This window comes from Marmota monax, unplaced genomic scaffold (genome assembly GCF_021218885.2).
Source record: "Marmota monax isolate L192 unplaced genomic scaffold, Marmota_monax_Labrador192_F-V1.1 WCK01_AAM20220418_F8-fsc00077, whole genome shotgun sequence".
Taxonomy (NCBI): domain Eukaryota; kingdom Metazoa; phylum Chordata; class Mammalia; order Rodentia; family Sciuridae; genus Marmota; species Marmota monax.
In genome coordinates, this window is record NW_026694610.1 from 5,550,106 (window position 1) to 5,571,593 (window position 21,488).

Here is a 21,488-nt window from a genome sequence, read left to right on the forward strand (position 1 = left end):
GTGAACGTGGACGTGGTTTTGCTCACGGCCACGTCTACAGCACTTACAACTGCGCCTGGCAACTTGTAAGGGTCTATATACGCTTGAGTGACTCAAAGGAGAGGGTGCGGCGACACAGAGGGAATGGCGGGAAGCGTATGTGGCAGGGGCGTCAGCGTGTTTTTTTCGTCTAGCACACTAGCCATTATTTTTTGGTTCTCTTCTCCCCTTCTCTCCCTCTCCACTTAAAAGGCCGAGGACAAACAGCAGGAATGCAGGAAATGAGGCAGAATTCTAACTAACCCAGCTCAAATTCTAATGAAAAGTGAAAGGAAGGGGAAGACTGAAACATGAGAGAACAAATGCAAATGCAAAAGTAAACGCGTGAAGAGGGCGAAAAGGCTAACAGACGTCACACCCTCCGATCCCTCTTCCCGATTCCCCGTGGCTGGGCGAGACGCTCTTTTCTTGCACTCGTGCGGCCGGGCCGCACGTCGCGGTCTCTACCACCTGGGAGAGGCCCAGGCTCACGGTCGCGCGAGGTGCCCCCACGCCGAGGCCTGGCTTGTGCCCGCGGGGGCTGCGAGGGCGGTGGGGACTACAGCTCCCAGGATGCCGAACGCGAGTGCGCCTGCGCAGTGCGGCCGGAGGCGGCGGTCTGTTCTCCGCTGAGGAGGAGTGGGGCAGAGGAGGGAGGCAGCGGGTGAGAGTTCAGAGTTCAGCAGCAGCAGCCCGAGCCCATGATTCCCATATGCCCTGTAGTTTCTTTCACCTATGGTGAGTCTAATGTGGCCCGCGAGGTCTCTGCCCTGTCCCTTCTCTGGCCTGGGGCAGCGGGGAGGCGCGGAGGTTGGGGCTGGCTCCGGGGAGGAGGCGGCGGCCGCCACCGGGGCGTGCGAGGGAGTGAGGGAGTGCGGGGCGGGAGGCGGACGGCAGCGCGGCCGCGGCCGGGCCGGCCAGGGCGGCTTCTCACGGCGCCTCTCTCTCTCCCCTTCCCTCCCTCGGCGTCCCGGTCCCTCCGCTTCTTTCCTCCCGCCATGGGACCCGACTCTCCGTGCCCGCCGCAGTGCCCAGCCGGCTGGGGGAAGATGCCAAAATGGCGACCGGCAACTACTTTGGATTCACCCACAGCGGGGCGGCGGCGGCGGCGGCTGCGGCCCAGTATAGGTAACGGCTCCCCACTCCCTTCCTTCTCTCCACCTCCTCGCCCCTGGGCCCGGATCCCGCCGACGCGACGCCCCCGCGGCCGCTCCCGCGCCAGCCCCCACCCGGCGGCCCCGAGCCCGGGCCTGCAGCAGGCCCAGCAGGGCCCCGCGGCTCTCCGGGCCCGCCCCGCCCCGGCCCGTCCGGCCCGGACCGCGGCGGGGAGCCGCCCCCGGTGGGGGCGGGGAGGGAGAGACAGCCGAGGTTTGGGGACGTGGAGGGCCGCTGGGGCCTTCGGCGGCCCCGGAGTTAAAATGGCCTCCTGCGGCCTTGGAGCGGAGCCGAGCCGCCCGCCACCGCCGTCCGGCAGGCCCCCAGTCCCCGCCTCCGCCTCTCCAGCCCCCACTCTTATCGTTCTCTCGCTCGGGAGATGGAGAGGGGATGGAAAGGACCTCTAGAGGAGTGTTGAGTCGCAGGCCCGTCGGCCTTTTCTCCGATGCCTCTCTTGGTCTTCCCCTTGTGCTCCAGCCCCCTGAGCCCAGATATGTGTCGTTGTCTAGGCACCTTCTCCTCCGTCCTGTTTCCCCTGCCTCCCCCCACCTGCGCCCCCGGTCCTACAAACCCACTGCCGGCGTCACTGCTTTCATCTTTTTCCCTCAGTTTTCCACGTAGAGAGAGATGTTAATATGCCAACCACCTGTGAATTGTGTAGTTCACTGGAAAAGATGTGCAAGTTTCTGGTGCTGATAAATGAGTGCACAGCCTTGTTTTAGCTACTGAGTTTAGGCTTCAGGTGGGCCAGTAATTCACCTTGGGGGTCTTTCGCCTTTGGGGAAAAGGAAACGCGATTGAGATTATACTGAGTCATTGCAATGCACTGGCTAAAATCTCTACCTTAAGGGAAGCTGTCAATTCCGAACTGTCTGTAGTTCATTATAAAGCTTTTCAAAGATAAAAACACAAAACTGGATGGATGTTTTATTGTTATTACACTTGAGTCATTCTGACACAGTCTCTTGATTTAGACCATAAGAGCACATGGCTCCTGAGTAGTAGTAAGCTTTATAATGTATAGATGTCCAGATGTATTCGGCTGGTTAGGTATTAGTTAAACCCAGATAGATTCCTTCCCCACCCCAATTTACTTAAGGGGACAGGTTGTGTAATGGAAAAGGGCATCAGTAGAGTCATACCATTTGAATGACAGTCTCTCTTGCTCTTGATTTTATGATGCTGGGGACAGCATACTTCTGGGTTTTCATTTTCTCCACCTGTAAAAATTAGTACTGGGTCAACTGTGTTTTGGGGTTGAAACTTCGAATTCTGAGAAAGTTGCCCTATATTATGGAGTCTTAGGATGCCATTTATTGCAAGAGACATCATTATTATATATGCTCCTGGGAAAAAAATCTGCCAATTAAAATAAGATGCAGTGTTTAAGACCCCATTGATTTTAAAATTTATAAGGGTATGTTATATTGACAAAATTTGTATTTTACTAATTGTTGAATGCATCATCATATGTGCCATTTTACAGCTGCCTTATCTTGAGGTCTGTATTGCAAAAAAGAACTGAGAGGACATTGTTACAGCAGAATTTGGGGGGCTTTTCAAATATTATTAAATCCTTTGCTTAAAAGTTGTAAAAACTATACAAAGTTTCGATAATAAACCCTTTTAGAGTTAGTAATTTTTCTGAAGAGAAAAAAAGCCATTTTATGTTTTCTGGGAAACGAGATAGCTAATTGGCATCTGTGCCATTAATCTACTGCTAGCAAGTACCATGTGTTCTAGAAAGAGCTGTTTTATGTAGTATTTTTCTGTTTTCTTAGTATCGACTGAGTGATTTGTTAAATCATTAGCTGCTCACTGAATAGTGATGGGTTTTTTTGTTGCAATTTAGAATTTTTTTTTTCTAAATGCAGACAGAAATAAAGGGAGGTAGTATGCATTTAAAGATACTTGATTTTTTGTGTAAAATACTTACATTTATATGTTTTATCCCAGTATGTGAAACTTACTACAGAATTTCTGTACCTAATATAACTACAGATAGAAACAAAGGAAGAAATATCAATTTAAAGAGACTTAATTTTAAAGATATTTACGTGTGTGTTATCCCAGAATAGAATACTCTTACAGAATTTTGTACCGAATATTTTGAATCCATTTCAGTAAACTGTAATAACAATCCAAATTACTGAATTGATCTGTGTATGTCTTAATGAGAAAATACTAGTCTTTGAATGCATGGTACCAAAACTAATTATTAAAGCTTTTTTGTCCTTGTACATATAGTTCATGAAAATTTCTTGCATTTATATAGAAGAAATCAGATCCAAGGATGCTAATACTTTGGCCAAGGAAGATGAATAAATAACATGAATAGCAAAGGCATATGCAAAAAAAAAAAAAGCAGTTATGTTGTTGATTTTTCTTCTGGCTGGAAACAGTTGAACTTTCAGAGTGAAAGAACACAGCTTAGTTTGCTAATTTTGTTTTTGTTTTCTTAATTTGAAAGATCTGAAACCCAGGAATTCTAAGTACTTATGGAGTAAATGTTCTAAATTTTAATTCCAGTTCTTAGTTTTCTTGGTTAAAGTTGTGCAAAGTATTTGATTGAATTTATTTTAGGTCTAAGGATTATTTTTTGTTTTGGGTAATGCCAGGGCCTTATGCATGCTAGACAAATGCTTTACCACTGAACTACACCTCCAGCTTAATAGTAGATATTCACAGTGGCATACTGAAGATCAAGTTAAGATGTTATAAGGAGATCTTTAAATTTATTGTAATAACTTTTAGGTTTTATTTTTGGTAATGAGTATTGAACATTTTTGTGGTAAGCATTTACTTAGTCTTTGTGTTACGTCCCATCATTCACTGTTTTTTTTCCTGTTTTATGTTGTTCTTAAAGGCATGTAAATAAACCCACTAAGCCATCTTTGCAAATGGAATCTTTTTATTTTCTTACCTTTCACAGATTTTATTCTCCCATGGGAAATTTTTATACACACAACACACAGACACACACACACATATATTTGTATGTTTATTTTGTATGTTTTTATAGGACATTAATTTGTGAGTGTACAGGACAGAAAATCTCAGGCATGGTGAAAACATGGATGGTTTTCTGGCAGAAAGGGAACTTGGGTGGATAACCTACTTGAATGTAGCAGTTGTCTGTTAGAAAAAATACACTTTTAGAAATACAGGACTAATTTTATAATAAATTTTTGGGAAAAGAACTGTTTGAACAAAGAATGTGAAGGAAAATAATTCTCAATGGGAAAAAAAACTTTGTAATACTTTAGGATCAAAAATCCTTTCCCCATTCCTTTGACAGGGCTACAGAATTTCTCATAGTACTTGAATTTTTCAAGGGGATTTGGAGTATATACAAATATATGTTATAAATTTTATCCATTCTATAATTAATAGGATGTAACCATTTACTTGAGAGTTTTAAACAGCCAGTTTTGTTGCATCTATTCTTTTAGAAAAACCTTGGACATTCCTTGTTATTCTCCTATTAAGTCAAGACACTTGTCTGTTACCTAGATAACCTAAATCTTTTTTTTTAATATTATAAACTTTTAATCAATGGCAAGATGATTTTACATAGTACTCATTGTATTTCTGTTTTTGCTCGGCCTACTATATATGACTGAGAGAACTAAGATCAGCCTGGTTTATTTTGGCTCATGATTTCAGAGATTTCAGTCCTTGGTCAACTGACCCTGTTGACTTGGGGCCTGTGCAAAGCAATAACCTAAATCTTTACCTTGTACTTAAATTAGTTTTCTTTGTCCTTTATATAACTCTTGGTGTGTCATTGATGTCTGAATGCTATTCTACCTTTAACATTTTTTTTTTACTATGTTTTATCTAGTATTTATTGAATCCAGAGACTTTAAATGTTACATAAACATGCAGAGTACGCCCATATTCTTAATTTTTGCAAATGTTAAACAATTTGTTGATGGACATTTAAATTAAGGATTTGCTAGTCCAACGAAGGAATCTTATCTAATGATTTTGAGATGTCTTTTGAGGCGTATGTTCCTAAATGATAAGTGTCTAAATATCACTAAGATAACTTTGGTTGGCTAACATTTAGCTTGGGTAGGTTGGTTAGCCAATGAGTTTATTTTTTTCTTTTTTCTTTTACACTTCCCAATATAGAGTTAAAAATATTATGTCTTGAAAGAAAGGATAAAAGTAATACTAGTAAGATCTAAAAGGATTAATCACTAACTGAGGAGGTGAAAAAACCAGGTGAACAGGTTTTTGAAACCAACCATGGTGGTGGAAATTTACTGGCTTTATGAAAAAATTATTTTTCCAACTTTTAAGTATATTGGCTCTTCCATTGTTGAATCAGAGAGCCTAGAACATATCTTGTTTGGATAAATTTGAAATAATGAAAACAAACTTTCTTAAAAGGTAGTTGCAGTTGCTGTTGCATTTAATGATAGTTCCCTTATATGTTTTTAGAGCCTTTAGAGTAGTTGGAAGCCAGGCGCGGTAGTGTGCACCTGTAATCCCAGCGGTCCAGGAGACTGAAACAGGAGGATCTCAAGTTCAAAGCCAGCCTCAGCAACTTAGCAAGGCTCTTAGAAACTCAGTGAGACAGCACTAAATAAAATACAAAATAGGACTTGGGATGTGGCTCAGTGGTTGAGTGCCCTTGAGTTCAATCCCCAGTACCAAAAAAAAAAAAAAAAGGTAATTGGAAAGTGCTAGAGTGTAGCTAAGTGGAAGAGCATGCTTAAAACGAAGGGTTTAATCCCCAACACTGCAAAAAATAAAAAAGGATTAGGTTGAGCCCAAATATCCCCACATAGAATGTTAAGGTGTATTTTTGAGTTTGCTTTTGTACACTCCCTTATTATTTACTATGGTGAAAAGAGCATGACTTTTGGAGCTAGTTGGTCTTCGATTTGAATCCCAGCTTTATCTCTTCTGTTACTTGGCCAGGGCACTTAGCCTCTCTAACACTGTTTTCTCACCTAACTTGCCTTGAGCTGAAAATTAAATATAAAGTTTTCTAGCCTAGAACCTGGTTTTCAGTAAATATTCCAATCAATGCTGTAGTATTCCTACAAAGTTGATATTTGAATAACAATACTATAATGGTTTTTAAAAGCTCCTTGGTTAATATCGAATATACTTAATACATAGAATTTCATAATCTCACAATAAAATTTTTTAAAAATAAGTGCTTCTATCCATTGGTGATAGGTTTCAATGTAATGAGAGGGAAGAAAGTTTTTCTTATATGCAGACAACATGAGTATTAAAATTATCAGACCAAAAAAAGTGAGAAATTATAAGAGCAGCACATTGGTAGGGTATAGTGGCACATACCTACAGTCCCAGTTGAGGCAGGAGGATTGCAAGTTCAAGGCCACCTTGGACAACATGGTAAGACCTTGTCTCAAAATAAAATACAGAAATGGCTGGGGTGTGTAGCTTGAGTAGTAGAGCACTTGTCTAGTATGCTTGAGGACTTTGGTTTAATCTTCAGTACTGCAAAAAAGAAAAACACGACTTTAAGTTCTCTGGACCTAAGATCAGGCAAAAGACAGTAGCATTCCTGTTGCAGCAATATTTTAATACTAATTTATTAGACCATTAAGTTTCAAGTAAGACCTGTTTAGATATAGCCATCAAACGTAAGTAGGAATAAAACAAATGAAACATGCAAAACACCTTAAGAAGAAAATACAATCAAATATAAAAGTTGTGGAAATAAAGGTTATATTCAAGGAAAAAAAATTAGTGCCATCAAGTTATTGACTACTAGTAGTCTATGTAAAATGTAATTCCAATAAAAATATCAAGATTTTTGGGTTAACTTGGGGGACTTTTATTGTTTGAAGTGAAGAACATAGTCCTGACAATCTGGTAAGAAATGATAAGCAAAGACTTGGAATATCAGATACCAAAACTTTATTTTTAAAAAAGTAATATTGACTCAGAGATAGACATAGATTGTTGGATTAAAACAAATTCCAGGGTTGGGGTTGTGGCTCAGTGGTAGAGTGCTTGCCTAGCATGCATGAGGCATTGGGTTCCATCCTCGGCACCACATGAAAATGCAAAATAAAGATATTGTGTCCACCTAAAATTAAAAAGTAAATATTTTAAAAACAACAACAAATTCCATAGATAGACCTATGCTTAAATATATAGTTAGTCAGAATGTATAGCTACTTAGAGGTATTTGTTTTTTAAAAAGCCACGTTATTTTAGAAATATGCCAGCAGGTTAATATAGAAGAGTAGTAATTGTTATAATTACTGAGATACATCTTTATCCTATATTAAAGCTGAGGACTCATCTACTGTGCTTGTTTGTAAATTGTCCTTGACACCACTGTAGGATACAATATCAGTGTACGTTTTTCTGAGTATGGCATTTCTTAGTATTTCATGAAAGCCATGTGCAGTTCAGCTCTTCATTACTTATAAAGATCAAATGAATGAAATAAACCCTAGCCTTTTGCTTTTGTTTTCTTTATACTCTGTATATTTGTAGGCCTGGGGTCATAGCATAGTAGTAGAACTCTTGCTTGCTACCATGTGCTCCCTGAACTCAACTCCAGCACTTTGTGGGGCTGGGAGGGGGAAGCATAGTCCCTTCTCTCAAGAAGTTTACATTTCTTGGGCAGGAGGGTAGGAACAGCTATTTGTACAAATAACTATGCCATGAAAACTTTTCATGAAATTCTGAAATGAGAAATTGGAAGATTCTGGCTATGGAGTTTGAGATAGATGTCATGGTTTTACATTTTGAAAATGGAGGGATTGTCAGTTTAGACAAAAGAGTTGTGTTGAGCCAAGACAGGAATGTGTAAATTGCCTTATGTGCTTGAAATTGGATGGGCTCTGAAGTTAGATTAAAAGCTGTATCTGGTTTCTTTTACCTGCCATGTAACTTTGAACAATATGGTCTCTTAGTAGTATTTTAGTTTCTTTACCTATAAATTGGAGATAATATTTTTTTTACCTCATAAAATTTAAGTTTTTTTTTTTTTTTAAATTTAGTTGTAGATGGACACAATATCTTTAATTTTTATTTATTTATTTTTATGTGGTGCTGAGGATCAAACCCGGGGCCTCATGAGTGCAAGGCAAGAGAGATACCACTGAGCCACAACCACAGCCCCTCCTAAGATTTAAAGTTTTAAGAACATTTATATATATAAAAATAAAAGTGCACATATAAGAAGATACTGAGTACACCTGTGTAACCTGCATCCAAATTAAATAAAACAAAACATTGTCAACACCTGGAGGCCTCTGCATTCTTCCATTGTGTTGTTTTGAAGATTCATTGTCATTCATAGTAGCTGGCATACATTGTATTCCCATCATTGTCAGCCATTATTCAGTAGGTGTTGGGAAATCGGATTCAAAAAAGGGATACAGGTTGGTAGCATAAATCTGAATATCTTCCATGTTGTGATGATCCCTACAGCTGTGACTTGGGACAAAATCAGAAAAGTACAGTTTCCAATTTGTTTTGAATGGATGAAAGAAAAATAGGGAAAGAATAAGCTATGTTTATAAAGTTGGGAAACATCTGTGTTTAAGGCAAAGCCAGAGAAAGAAAGAGATGCTGTCAAGTAATGTTCAAAAAGAAGTTAAAGACATAATACTTTTTTATTTGTTGTTGAACACAATGCCTTTATTTTATTTAATCCTACTTGGGGTTTGTTGGTGCTAAGGATCAAACCCAGGGCCTCGCGAGTATTAGGCAAGCGCTGTACCTCTGAGCTACAACCCCAGCCCAGACATAATACTTTTTTAGTTAAAAGAAAAACAAAAAAGGCCTTTAAACAATAACAATGAATTGCTATGATTTATGAAGATGGCTTTATAGCTTCTCTGACTAACCCCAACCCTGCCCACCCAATCTTTTTTTTTTAACCATGAGCATAATGCTCTTTATAAAATGTAAATTTAGTCAAACACTCTTCTAATTAAATTATTGTTGGAGTGTCTGATTGTTTTTCTTTTAGAGGTGTCAGTGTCTGATCCCTTTCCCACATTATGAAATCCAAACATATCTGAAAATCTTCTATTAAGTTTGTTAAAAAAAAAAAAAGTATAAAAACAGAATTGGTCAATGGCTACTTTCAGTTTTTTCATTTCTGTGAATAGTTGTATCATTCCTTGAAGTGATTTTAATATATTTGAGAAATGACAAAGTGTGTGTTTTTTCTTGAGTACGGAGTTTTGGAGCACTTTTAGTTAACTTATGGTATCCATTAGCTTTTACTCTTTTTTAAGCACTTCTATTTTCACTTAGTTATAAGGATTTCCTGTAAAAATGTTTAGGCAATTGTACAATGTTTTAGATTTTTTTAAAACTATTTTTGGACATAATTGTACACAGTGAACAATTATTTAAATTTACCTTCATATTTACCGCTTTTTACTTAACATTCATTTTTTATGAGATCATTTTTGTTCTTCCTAAAGTAAATCAGAATTTCCTTTAGCGTTGATATAAGAGTAACTGAGTTTTTTCGTTGTTGCCTTTTAAAATCTCAATCTTTAAAAATGCCCTTATCCTTGAGTAGTCATCATTTAGTTTTTATAGGGAATTTTTTTCCTCCAGCTGTTTAAGAGTTTTTATCATGTTTACCATTTCACTTGAGTGTATGTTGGTATGAATTTCCTTTTATTTAATCCTACTTGGGGTTTATTGGGGCTCTCGAATATGAAGATTATCTTTTATTAATTTGGGGCTGGGCTGAGGTTGTGGCTCAGCAGTAGAGCGCTTGCCTAGCATGTGTGAGGACTTGGGTTCGATCCTCAGCACCACATAAAAACAAATAAATAAAATAAAGATATTGTGTCCAACTATAACTAAAAAAAAAATTGGGGGACAATGTTTCTTTTCAGATATTTCTTTCTTGTTTTTCTCCATTTGTAGTATGACTTAGTTGTAAATTAACACTTTTTATTCTGTCCTCCAGGTTTTCAATCTCTCATGTTTTTCATCTGTGTCTTTGTACATTCTGGGTAGTTTTTACAGTTCACTAGTTTTTTTGTTAACCATGTGTAGTTGGTTATGTAATGCCTTCCTGAGTTTCTGGTTGTGATTTATATATATATATATATATATATATATATATTACATTTAGTTTTGGAAATTCTGCTTGGTTTTTAAAAAATTTATCTGATTATTTTTGACCCATCTCTTGTTCCTTTATCTATTTTGTACCCAGTAATTCTAATACCTGTTGTCTTTTCAGAAATAAAATTTCTTTTTAATTCTGTGGATTCTTTTGTACATAGTAGCTTGTGTGCCTTATGGGGCTTGTGATTTTTTTTTTTAAATTCATTTTTTGTTTGTTGGAACAGTGTCTGCAACATGTAGAGAGAAAAACATATTTTGTAATCTGAACTACAGTGTAGAGTTAGATTAAACTAACTTCTTGGCTTCGATCCTGGTCAGATGTAAATCCTAGAACCTGAACATTGTGGTTAAAGGGGAAACTTTTATTTACACAGAGCCAAGGCTGAAGTTTTTTTACAGTTTTCCCTTAAAGATGGAAGAGAGCTTTTTTTTTTTTTTTTCTAATTTACTCAAAGTGGTCATTCCTTTGGGAGCCCCCAGATTCTCTCATGTCTCTGATAACAGAAAATGATGTTTATGCAGCAGCATACTGGATGAAGTAGGAAGATTTGGAGCTCTGGATAAGAGTAGTTGCTGCTCTAAGCAATAGATTTGGGTTCTTACTACTCGTGCACTGCCAATTCTAAGAAATGATACTAACATCTGGTGGCAAGTTCTGCTTTTATACCATTCAAAAGTGTGGTAGACTGGTGCTGCTCTACGACCTCTTGTTAACAGCCTATAAAAGGTATTTGTAGAGAATGCAAATCAACTACATTACTAAACATACTATTTAATTCAACTTTTTTTTTTTTTTTTTGGTAGCAAAATTCCTCTTGGGAAGTGATACATTGACTTAATTTCAGTACTTAATTTTCTTTCCCTGCAGAAAAACTGCAGTTTGAAGACCTGCTACCTTAAGTAGCAGTGTTCCAGACCTCCAGGGATCAAAAATCACCAGATGCCATCAGAATAGCTAGTATACTTGTGTGGTTTTTTTTGTTGTTGTTTTTTTTTATTTTTTATTCTTTTTAGATATACATGACAGTAGAATATATTTTGACATTATTACAAACATGGAGTATAACTTATTAGGATTACCTTTGATTTTTAGCTATAGAATTTCCTTTTTTTTTTTCTGTCCAATATTCTCACTTGTATTAACAGAGATAAATTTTAAAAAATATTTGGTCCCCATTTTGGATGTCTTATAGTTGCTAATATTTTTGAGTTCTCTTATATAAATTTACCTAACTGAATGCTAAATGTTCGTTTGTTTTTTCTACTTTGAAAAATTGTCTTAGCCATATTAAATCAGAATGTGGAAGTGCACTATTCGGATTTGTCAAAAAATATTAATCATCTTAGTATTTTTAAGTATATAGTTCAGTAAACATTGTGTTCACATTGTTGTGAAACACATCTTCAGACCTTGTTCATCTCAAAAATCTGAAACTAGACCCATTAAACCACAACTTCTTTTGCCCTTTCCCTAACCCCTGGTAACCACCATCCTACTTTCTGTTTCTGTGAATTTTATCACTCTAGATATCTCATATAAGTATTTGTTATTTTTAACTAGCTGATTTCACTTAGCATAATGTTATTAAGGTTCATTCATAGTGTACCCATGTGACAGAATTTCCTTTCCTTTTTTGAGGTCGAATATATGACATTGTGTGTGCATATCACATTTTTTTTTTTTTTATTCCTCCTTTGTTGGATGTTTGAGTTGCTTCACTTCTTGGTTCTTGTGAATGGTGCTAGACATAAAAATATCTCTTGGATGTTGTGCTTTTAATTTTTTGGACATATATGCAAAAATGCAATTGCTGGGTCATATGATGTTTGCTTTTTATGGTTTTTTGTTGTTGTTGTTGAGGTATTGGGAATTAAATCCAGGTCCTTGCACATGCTAGGCAGATGCTCTACCACTGCCAATTTTTAAATTTTATTTTGAGGCGGGGTCTCACTGAGTTGCCCAGGCTTGGCCTTGAACTTGGGATTCTCCTGCCTTAGCCTCTTTAGTAACTGGGATTACAGGCCTGCATCACTGTGCCTGGGTACCTACTTTTGATTTTTTGAGGAACCTCTATGCTGTTTTCTACAGCAGTTGCATCATTTTATAATCACATCAACAGTACAGTTTTAATTCCTTTTGTATATCTCAAATACGTGTTTAGTTTTTATAATAGCCATTCTAGTGGGTGTGAAACGATATCTTGTTATAACTTTGATTTGCATTTCTCTAATCATTTAAGATTTTGAGCATTTTTTCATATGTTCTTTATGCCCCATCTCTCCATACTGGGGATCCAGCCCAGGGTCTTATACGTAAAACCCAGGGTCTTATACATAAGTGGTAAGACAAGCACTTACCACTGAGATATGTTCCCCACCTCTTTTTATTTTGAGACGGCTTGCTGAGTTGCTCAGGCTGGCCTCAAACTTACAATGCTTGTGCCTCAGCGTCTTGAGTGCCTGGATTACAGTGTGTGTCACCATACCCAGCTAATTTACAAATATTTTCTTCTGCTTGGTATGTCTTTTCACTGTGATGGTTATACCCTTTAATTCATAGAAGTTTTTAAGTTTGATATAGTTCCAGTTGTCTGTCATTGCCAAATCTACTGTGATTAAACTTTTCCCTTCTGTTTTCTATTAAGAATTTTAGTTTAATAGTTTAAATACTTTTATTTGGGTCTTTGATTTGTGTGTATGGTGGAGTGCTGGGCATTGAACCCAGGGCCTCATACATGCTAAACATGTACTGTGCTGCTGATCTACACCCACAGACCCTTTCCTCCATTTTGAGTTATTTTTTGTATATGGTATTCAGTAAGGAGCCATCTTTTATTTGTTGGCATGTGAACGTCCAGTTTTCCCAGCCCTATTTGTTGAGAAGACTGTCCCTTCCCCCATTGAATGGTCTTGGCATGCTTGTCAAGAAAGAGTTGGCTGTATGCAAGAGTTTGTTTGTGGGCCCTTTATTCTTTTCCATTGATCAGTATGTTGTCTTTATGTGAGTACCACAGTGTTTTGATGACTATAGGGTTTTTTGTTTGTTTGTGTGTTTGTTTTGGTTACTTTAGATTGAAATTAGGAAATATGAGACCTCCAGCTTTGTCCTTTTTTAAGGTTGTTTGGCTATGTGGGTTCCCTTGCAATTTCATACAAATTTTAGAATTGATTTTTAAATTTCTGCAATTTAAAGTCATTGTGATTTTGATATATATTGCATTGCATCGGTGGCTCACTGAGCATTGACATCCTAATACTAAGTGTTCCAACCCACAAACATGGGGTGTTTTTCCACTTTGTATCTTTAAATGTTCTGGCAGTGTTTTATGGTTTTAATTGCACAAGTCTTCCATCTTCTTGACTAAGTTTATTCTTAAATATTTTTATTCATTTTGATTCTGTTGTACATAGAATTGTTTTCCTAATTTTCTTTTTGGATTATTATATAGAAATGTACCAATGTTTGTGTATTAACTTTATATTCTACAACTTTTTGGTGAATTTGCGTAGTCTGATTGTTTATTTTTGTGGTATATTGTGGGGTTTCTACATGCAATTTCATGTCATTTGTGAACAAAGATAGTTTTATTTTCTTTCTTATTTGGACACATTTTCTTTCCTTTTCCTACATAATTGCTCTGGCTGTGATTTCCAGTTCCATGTTAAATAGAAGTCTTTTTCTTGATCTTCAAGAAAATGCTTTGAGTCTTACTCTATTAATTATGATGTTAGTAGTAGGCTTTTCATAAATATTATGTTGAAGTCATTTCTTCAGTTTCTAGTTTGTTGAGTGCTTTTTATAATACATGCATTTTCTACGTCATTTGATATGATTGCATGGATTTTGGCTTTCACTCTGTTTCTGTGTATTAATTACATTAATTGATTTTTGTTAAATGTTGAATTTGTCTCCATGTTGTAGACTATTTAAGAACACAAGTTTATAGAGTCGACATGGTAGCTAAGAGTACATACACTGGGGCCATACTCTTCAGGCTTCGGTCCTACTTGTTATATGATTCTTGAGTTTAGGTTAAGTAATTTTCTGTTAGGTTCCCATTGATTATAAGCCATACTTCACTGTAAGTAGTTGTTATTAATAAACTAGGCAATTTCTTTTTTCTGTTGCATAATAAAAAGAATCTTTTTGGTTTAAAGGGTAATAAATAGCAGGAAAATGAATGCTGAATAATCATTACAAACTCAAAGTTAATGGATTGTGTCATAAAAATAGTTCTTTTTGGTATTAGGATTCCCTCAGACCCTTGCAATTATTGAGGATCCCAAAGGGCTTTTGTTTTTTTTGGGCTATGTTGATGTTTACTACATTAGAAATTACAATATTCAAAATAAGAGAAATAACATGCCAACCAAAAATATCTTTATGAAAAATAATGAAATTCCGAAAAATAGATCAGAAAGACTTGTTTTACATTTTTTAAAAAATTTTTAATTCTCAGTCAAAGCTATTGGATTCTTAAATCTATTTCTGCATTTTGCCTGTTGCAGTAAATTGTTTGGATTAAAATATATGAAGGCAGTCTGGTCTCATGTTTAATAAAAAAGGGAAGAACCTCATGAACCATTTTGTAAAGGTCTTAGGAATCCGTGGATCACATTTTGAGAGCCACTGTTGTGTAGAAACTAAAAATTTACCCTTCCCAGAGACCTTTGTCCTTAATGAAGTCTAGTTTTCTTTTGGTGTTAATCTCCATATCACTAAATAATGTGCCTCTTTTGTTATTTCTTAATTTATCAGCGGAATGCAGTTATCTTTGTATTTCCTGTAATCATTGTTTAAAATTTAGTGCTTATCTTCTCTTCTCATTTTTCTTTTTTTTTTTTTTTTTTTTTTTTTAATTTTTTATTGTGGGTTGTTCAAAACATTACAAATTTCTTGACATATCATATTCCACACTTTGATTCTAGTGGGTTATGAACTCCCACCTTCACCCCATACACAGATTGCAGATTCACATCAGTTACACATTCATTGATTTACAAATTGCCATACTAGTGTCTGTTGTGCTCCGCTGCCTTTCCCATCATCCACCCTCCCCCCTCCCCACCTCTCCCCTCCCCTCCCCTCCTCTCTCTCTACCCCCTCCACTGTATAACCCTGAGGGTCTCCTTCCATTACCGTGCAATTTACCTTCTCTCTCCCTTTCCCTCCCACCTCTCATCCCTGTTAAATGTTAATCTTCTTCTCCTGTTCTTCGTCCCTACTCTGTTCTTAGTTACTTTCCTTATATCAAAGAAGACATTTGGCATTTGTTTTTTAGGGATTGGCTAGCTTCACTTAGCATAATCTGCTCTAATGCCATCCATTTCCCTGTAAATTCTATGATTTTGTCATTTTTTAATGCAGAGTAATACTCCATTGTGTATAAATGCCACATTTTTTTTATCCATTCGTCTATTGAAGGGCATCTAGGTTGGTTCCACAGTCTTGCTATTGTGAACTGTGCTGCTATGAACATGGAATTCAGCGGTAGACTCTTTCTATTTCTTCAGATTATACATTCCATTTCTAGCCCATCAAAGATTCAACAGTAGTTCAGTATTCTCTAAGAATTTTATTTTATTTTTTAAAATTCTTTAATATTTATTTTTTAGTTTTCGGTGGACACAACATCTTTGTTTGTATGTGGTGCTGAGGATCGAACCCAGGCCGCACGCATGCCAGGCGAGCGCACTACCGCTTGAGCCACATCCCCAGCCCTCTAAGAATTTTAAATGCTTGTGATTTTCTTCTATTCACCTCATCTCATGTTATAGTTTTACTTATGATAACATTTATATTATATTCTGCAATCAGTTTATCTTCTGTAATTTAGGTTGGTGCCAAAACTTTAAAGCAAAAACTCTTCCATTATGAATGTGTAAATAGTGTTCACTGAGGATCCAGATACCATTCATTCTGTGATTACATTTCCCAGTATGTTCATTTTTACAATCTTGTACCACTTAACAAAATCTTTGAAGGCTGAAGTTCAAATGAATTTTTCCTTTTACATACTGTACTAATTGCCCAATTGTGAACTCTTCTACTGGGATCATGCCTTTCCTGAGTAGTTTTCATATTTCCTGAAGTCTTTCATTGCTTTTTTTTTTTTTAACCTGCTGTCACTGTCTTGATTATATTTTGAGATTTCTAGCCTCCTTGTCTCTTATCTACTGTGTACAATCCTCTGTCTTCTGGATATCCTTTTCTCCGAGATTTCTGTTCTCCTGATTCCAGTTTTTAAACCATAGATGACTGGGCCTGCAGTGTAGCTGCTGACCTATGCTTTCATCTTTCTCCACTGATGGCATGACCCCATGATTTCTTGGTATGCTTTTTGTTTAGCCTGGAGTGTATCTTCGTGGAGCTTCCTAAGAAAAGGCTTACAGGAGGTAAATTTCACTCCCTGCATGTCTAAAAATATCATTATGCTGGATAGTTGGACTGAGTAAAGGAGTCTACATTAATAATAATTTTTCCTTGAGTTTGGAACAGACGTTTCCCTACTGTCTACTAGCCACTAGTGTATCTATAAGAAGTTAATTTTCATTTCACTGTAGGTGGCTAGGTTTTTTTTTTCTTTTTTTCCTGTCCTTTGGCAAATTGAAGGATGTTTTTTGGTGTTGCAATGTTGTTAAAAAATACTATGTCTCCAAGTTTGGTTCTTTTATTCTGTTTTGCTTGCATTGTGTAGGCCCACCATTGAATTTGAAAATGTGTTTTTCTGCAGAAGTGGGGAATTTTTTAAATTTCTTTCTTTTTTTCCCCTTTGATACCAGGAATTGAACCCAGGGGCACTTAACCACTAAGCCATATCCCTAGCTCTTTCATATTTTATTTTGAGACAGGGTCTCACTCAGTTGTTTAGGGAATTTCTTTCATCTACTTTTTTTTTCTTTTTCTCTCTATAATTCCTTCTACTTGGATATTAGACCTTGTAAATGTATCCTTTTTCTTTTATATTTTTCATATCTTTAACTTGACTGTATTGCTCAACTTCATGTTCTAAGTAATGCTAAGTTCTTGTTTTATAGATACAAATTAGTTTTTGAAAATTCTCATCTGTTACCTTGAGAGATTTATTTCCCACGAGGTTTTGTAGTTAAAATAGGCTTTCTTTAAATGTCTGGTGATTTTGGTAGTTAATTAATTAATTTATTTAAAGAAAAAGCAGTAGGCTGCCTGGAAGTTCTATCTTAGGCCTCTAGCTCACTTTTTGACAAGCGGGTAGGAATCTGGTCATTAACTTCCAAGGCAAATCCAAGAAAATTATTACTCCTTAATAATTCCCTAAATACTGTCTTTTCTGTTATTTTCTTTTTTACCAAGAGAAGTAACTATTCTTTATGTCTGACTCTTGAAATATTCCTTTACCTTTCTTACACGTTATTCGTTATTCTTGTGTTTGTTTCCTGGTTGATTAATTAGCTTTTCCAGTTTAAAACAGACAAGATGATTAGACTTTCTTCAGAGGGAGATTATTATCCAAATAGGAGTTTCTGCTGTACAGGATGCTTAGTAAACAGAAGTTTCATATTTCACAAATATTTTTATGACCCAATACTTGGATTTTTTGTTTACTTCATGTCCTGGTTTACTCAAGAAATAATTTAAAGACAGGTACATTTTATGTTTCGTGTAGTGAGAAAATTTAACAGCTTTTATTTTAATGCTTCATTAATTAGGTAAAAACCTTGATTTTTACTGTCTCTTATCTATGATAAAGTTTGCATAAACTACTTTGAACTTGATTTGACCTGAATTTTCTTCTCTTTATAATGCACCCTCAATCCCCAGTGTTAGGGATGAACCAGGGCCTCCCTCATGTAGAAAAGTGCTCTACCACTGAGCTACATCCCCCAGTCCTTGGTCTGAATTTTTTTTTTAGTAAATTTACTTATCCACTAGATAGTTAGTTGAATCAATGCAATTAATTAGTTGAATCTGATCATCTATATCATGTTAAAGGTAATTTTTCTAAAAATGTTTGTAATTAAAAGAATTTCTCAGATGGATTTAAAATAACACACCCTCTGGGTTCTCTAACCTTATTCTGAACAGCATTCAGCTGCCCTAGTGCTTGGTACACTAGGAATTAAAACTGCATTATCATTCTTCCTAATGCTTTTGGTAGAGATTATCATTCCAGTTCAGATGAGTACGTATCTGGCTCTACAGGGCAGAGTTGGATTAGGCAGCCTATGATTGATTGATTGATTGATAGATAGATAGATATCGATATATATATCGATATATATATGTACAGTAATTGCTAATTGAACTGGCATGTTTTCTGTAAGCTTCCTAGGAAGGGTGACATTAATTTATTGTTCAAACTGAGACACTTGGAAAAGTGATGGAGAATACTTTTTATACTGGGGCAGAAGGAATGAATCAGAGCATAGTCATATTCCTGTGTCACATGTACTTTTAGAATTATAATCAGAGGGAATATAAATCACTTGCCTGCCTAGCTGACTTGACATTCCACTATATTCCCACTTGCTTTTTGTCATATAGGATAAACTTTGGGGACCAAGAAATGTGGACAAATACTGAATAAGAAATGGTGGGATGAATGGAAACAGTATAGTTAGCCATCTATACCTGTGTGTTCTACTTTGTGAATGGAAAAATTCAAAAGAAAATAACATCTATATTAAACATGGTGAAGTTCTTTATTTCCTAAGAAATACAACATAACAAATATTTATGTAATATTAAGTGTTACAGTTAATCTGGAGATGATCTACAGTTTACAAGAGAATGAATATAGGTTGTATGCAAATATTAGAGCAGTTTATATAAGGACTTTTGAGTATCTTTGGTTTTTGTCATCCATGGGAAGTCATAGAACCAATCTCACATAGATACTGAGGGACAACTGTATAAGAATCCAAGACTATTTGAATTTTTAAATAACCAAAGTCCTTTCTATCCAATGTGTGAAATATTACCCTATTAGTAAATGATTAATGTAGGTTTCACAGACCTAGTGTATTTATATTTAACTATAATTCTTTTTCTCAGGTCTGGGAATTTTGATGATGTGATTTGACAGTTTTTCTTAAGAATGTAGAATTGCCCACAGAAAATGTCAAGTCCCAAACACTTCCCACTATTAAAATATAAAATTCCCTTTTCCTGTCTTATAACTTGGCATTTATGTAGAAAATGTTGGTTAGTTTTATATCAAAATATGGAAATCTCATCCAAATAGAAACTATTGGCATTTCTTTGGATTCTGTTCTTTGGACCCTATTCTAAGTTTTGTTTGTTTGTTTGTTTTGTTTTTTGTTTTCTTTTTCATATTGGACTGAAATCTGCCACCCTGTAACTTCCATCTGTTGGTTCTAGTTCTGTTTTCTGGAGCAACATGGAGTAAGTGTCTTCTTTTAGAAGGCAGCTATTACCTTTTCTAGACTGAATTTCCTCAGGTCCTTCTGTTTTACATGAATTAAAACCCATATCTGTAAGATTTATCTTGATTCCCCTTTAACACATCCTGGTTTTCAGTGTTTTCCATAATACAGTTAAATATAATGCTCCCAAATTTTTATTCTAAACTGTATGGTACCATGGACACCCATGCAGAATACCCTGTACTATAGCCCATGAATTCAGATACTCTATTAGTGCAGCTTCATCTTATTTCTGGGTCCCCACTACCCACTTAGCTATTCTTAACTGTCAGCTCATTAAAACTTGTGGTCAGCTTAACTTTGCCCACTTAATAGCCATTGGGGCCCTCATTTCTTTAGAAGGTATTTCTACCTTAATTATTCAGCTTTGGCAAGTGGAATCTTGAGAATGTTAAGCAACAAATCTATAGGCCTTCGGTTTTAAGTGACATAGGGTCTCGATTTAAAAGTTAAAATAACGGTGGGAAATTATTTGATTACTGTTAAGGAAAATATTTTTGCCTCTTTTGAGGTAATGATTGCAAATCATCTGATTTGGATCTCCTTCTATAACATTTTTAAGAAAAATTAATATAATGAAATGCTGCCTCTAAGATGGAATGTTTATCTAAGTTCGTATTCCAGTGGAAGTTTTCTACCCTAAGACATAATTACTCAGCCAGAGGACTGTTGACATAATTTAGGTATTTGTTTTGGGGGTGCATCTTAAGATGTCTTAACAGAATCCCTGGCCTCTTCTGCCCACCAAGTTAAATGCTAGTAGCACATATCAACATTACTGCCTCTGAAGTTTGTTCATCAAAAGTATCTACAGGACTGAGGGTAGAGATCAGTGGTAGAGCGCCAAGATTTTTTTGTTCAGATTATAAAAACTAGAATACAATAAAGAACTTCACATACAACAAATAATTCTTTAAATTCCTAATTTGGTCAGTTTTCTTTTTCTTCCTAATGATCCTATCCCAGTTTGCTGTTCTTGCTTTGCAATATGATCCATGATCCAAAACATAATATGTGTGAATATATAATGTATTGGGATTCAGGAATAGAAATTAAAGAACAGAAACAAATATGGTGTTAAGTAGGAGGTTTATTGAGTTCAAATACTTGGCCTTTTGTAGTCTGTGACTAAATTACTTGCAAATGTGATTTTAATTTAAGTTGATGAATAACTTTAAGTTGACTTACTCCTTGGTTTTAAAATTAAATTTTGTTATATTTATTCTTCTACTTCACAATATAGCCAGCAGCCAGCTTCCGGTGTAGCCTATTCTCATCCAACTACAGTTGCTAGCTACACTGTCCATCAGGCTCCAGTAGCTGCTCACACAGTTACTGCTGCCTATGCACCAGCAGCCGCCACAGTTGCAGTTGCCAGGCCCGCACCAGTAGCTGTTGCAGCTGCCGCAACAGCTGCTGCTTATGGAGGCTACCCTACTGCACACACAGCAACTGACTATGGTTACACCCAGAGGCAACAAGAAGCACCGCCACCACCACCTCCAGCTACTACACAGAACTATCAGGTAAGAAAACTACTAGTTTCAATCACCTTAATGTGAAAGTTTAGTGGGCTCTCAGTATGTAATATAATGCCCAAGTCAGTACTTCTCAAACTTGAGTCTTCCAAAATATATAGGTAACGAGAAAAGTGAATGGATTTTCTAGATATTTTGGGGGACAATAAGCATTAAATTTTCTTGAAATGAATTTTAGTAATTCTCCCTTACCCTGTTTATTATATGTGTGTGTGTGTGTAAATGTATATACACACACACACT

The 21,488-nt window shown here is 36.5% G+C and overlaps 1 protein-coding gene across 4 annotated transcripts in view; it reads left to right on the forward strand.

Moving 5' to 3' along the window:
• The first annotated feature begins 466 nt into the window (after window positions 1-466).
• Zfr (zinc finger RNA binding protein) overlaps window positions 467-21,488 on the forward strand; it is a 76,949-nt gene continuing 55,927 nt past the window's right edge. For 2 of the 4 annotated variants that reach the window (XM_046422317.2, XM_058572088.1), the window contains exons 1-4: window positions 601-756; window positions 1,047-1,146; window positions 19,643-19,666; window positions 20,951-21,233. In XM_046422317.2, the coding sequence (XP_046278273.1) occupies window positions 720-756; window positions 1,047-1,146; window positions 19,643-19,666; window positions 20,951-21,233 (444 nt within the window). In that variant the 5' untranslated portion in view covers window positions 601-719. Of the gene's footprint in view, window positions 757-1,046; window positions 1,147-19,642; window positions 19,667-20,950; window positions 21,234-21,488 lie in introns of all 4 variants that reach the window. The other 2 variants (XM_046422318.2, XM_046422319.1) reach the window with 2 other exon arrangements.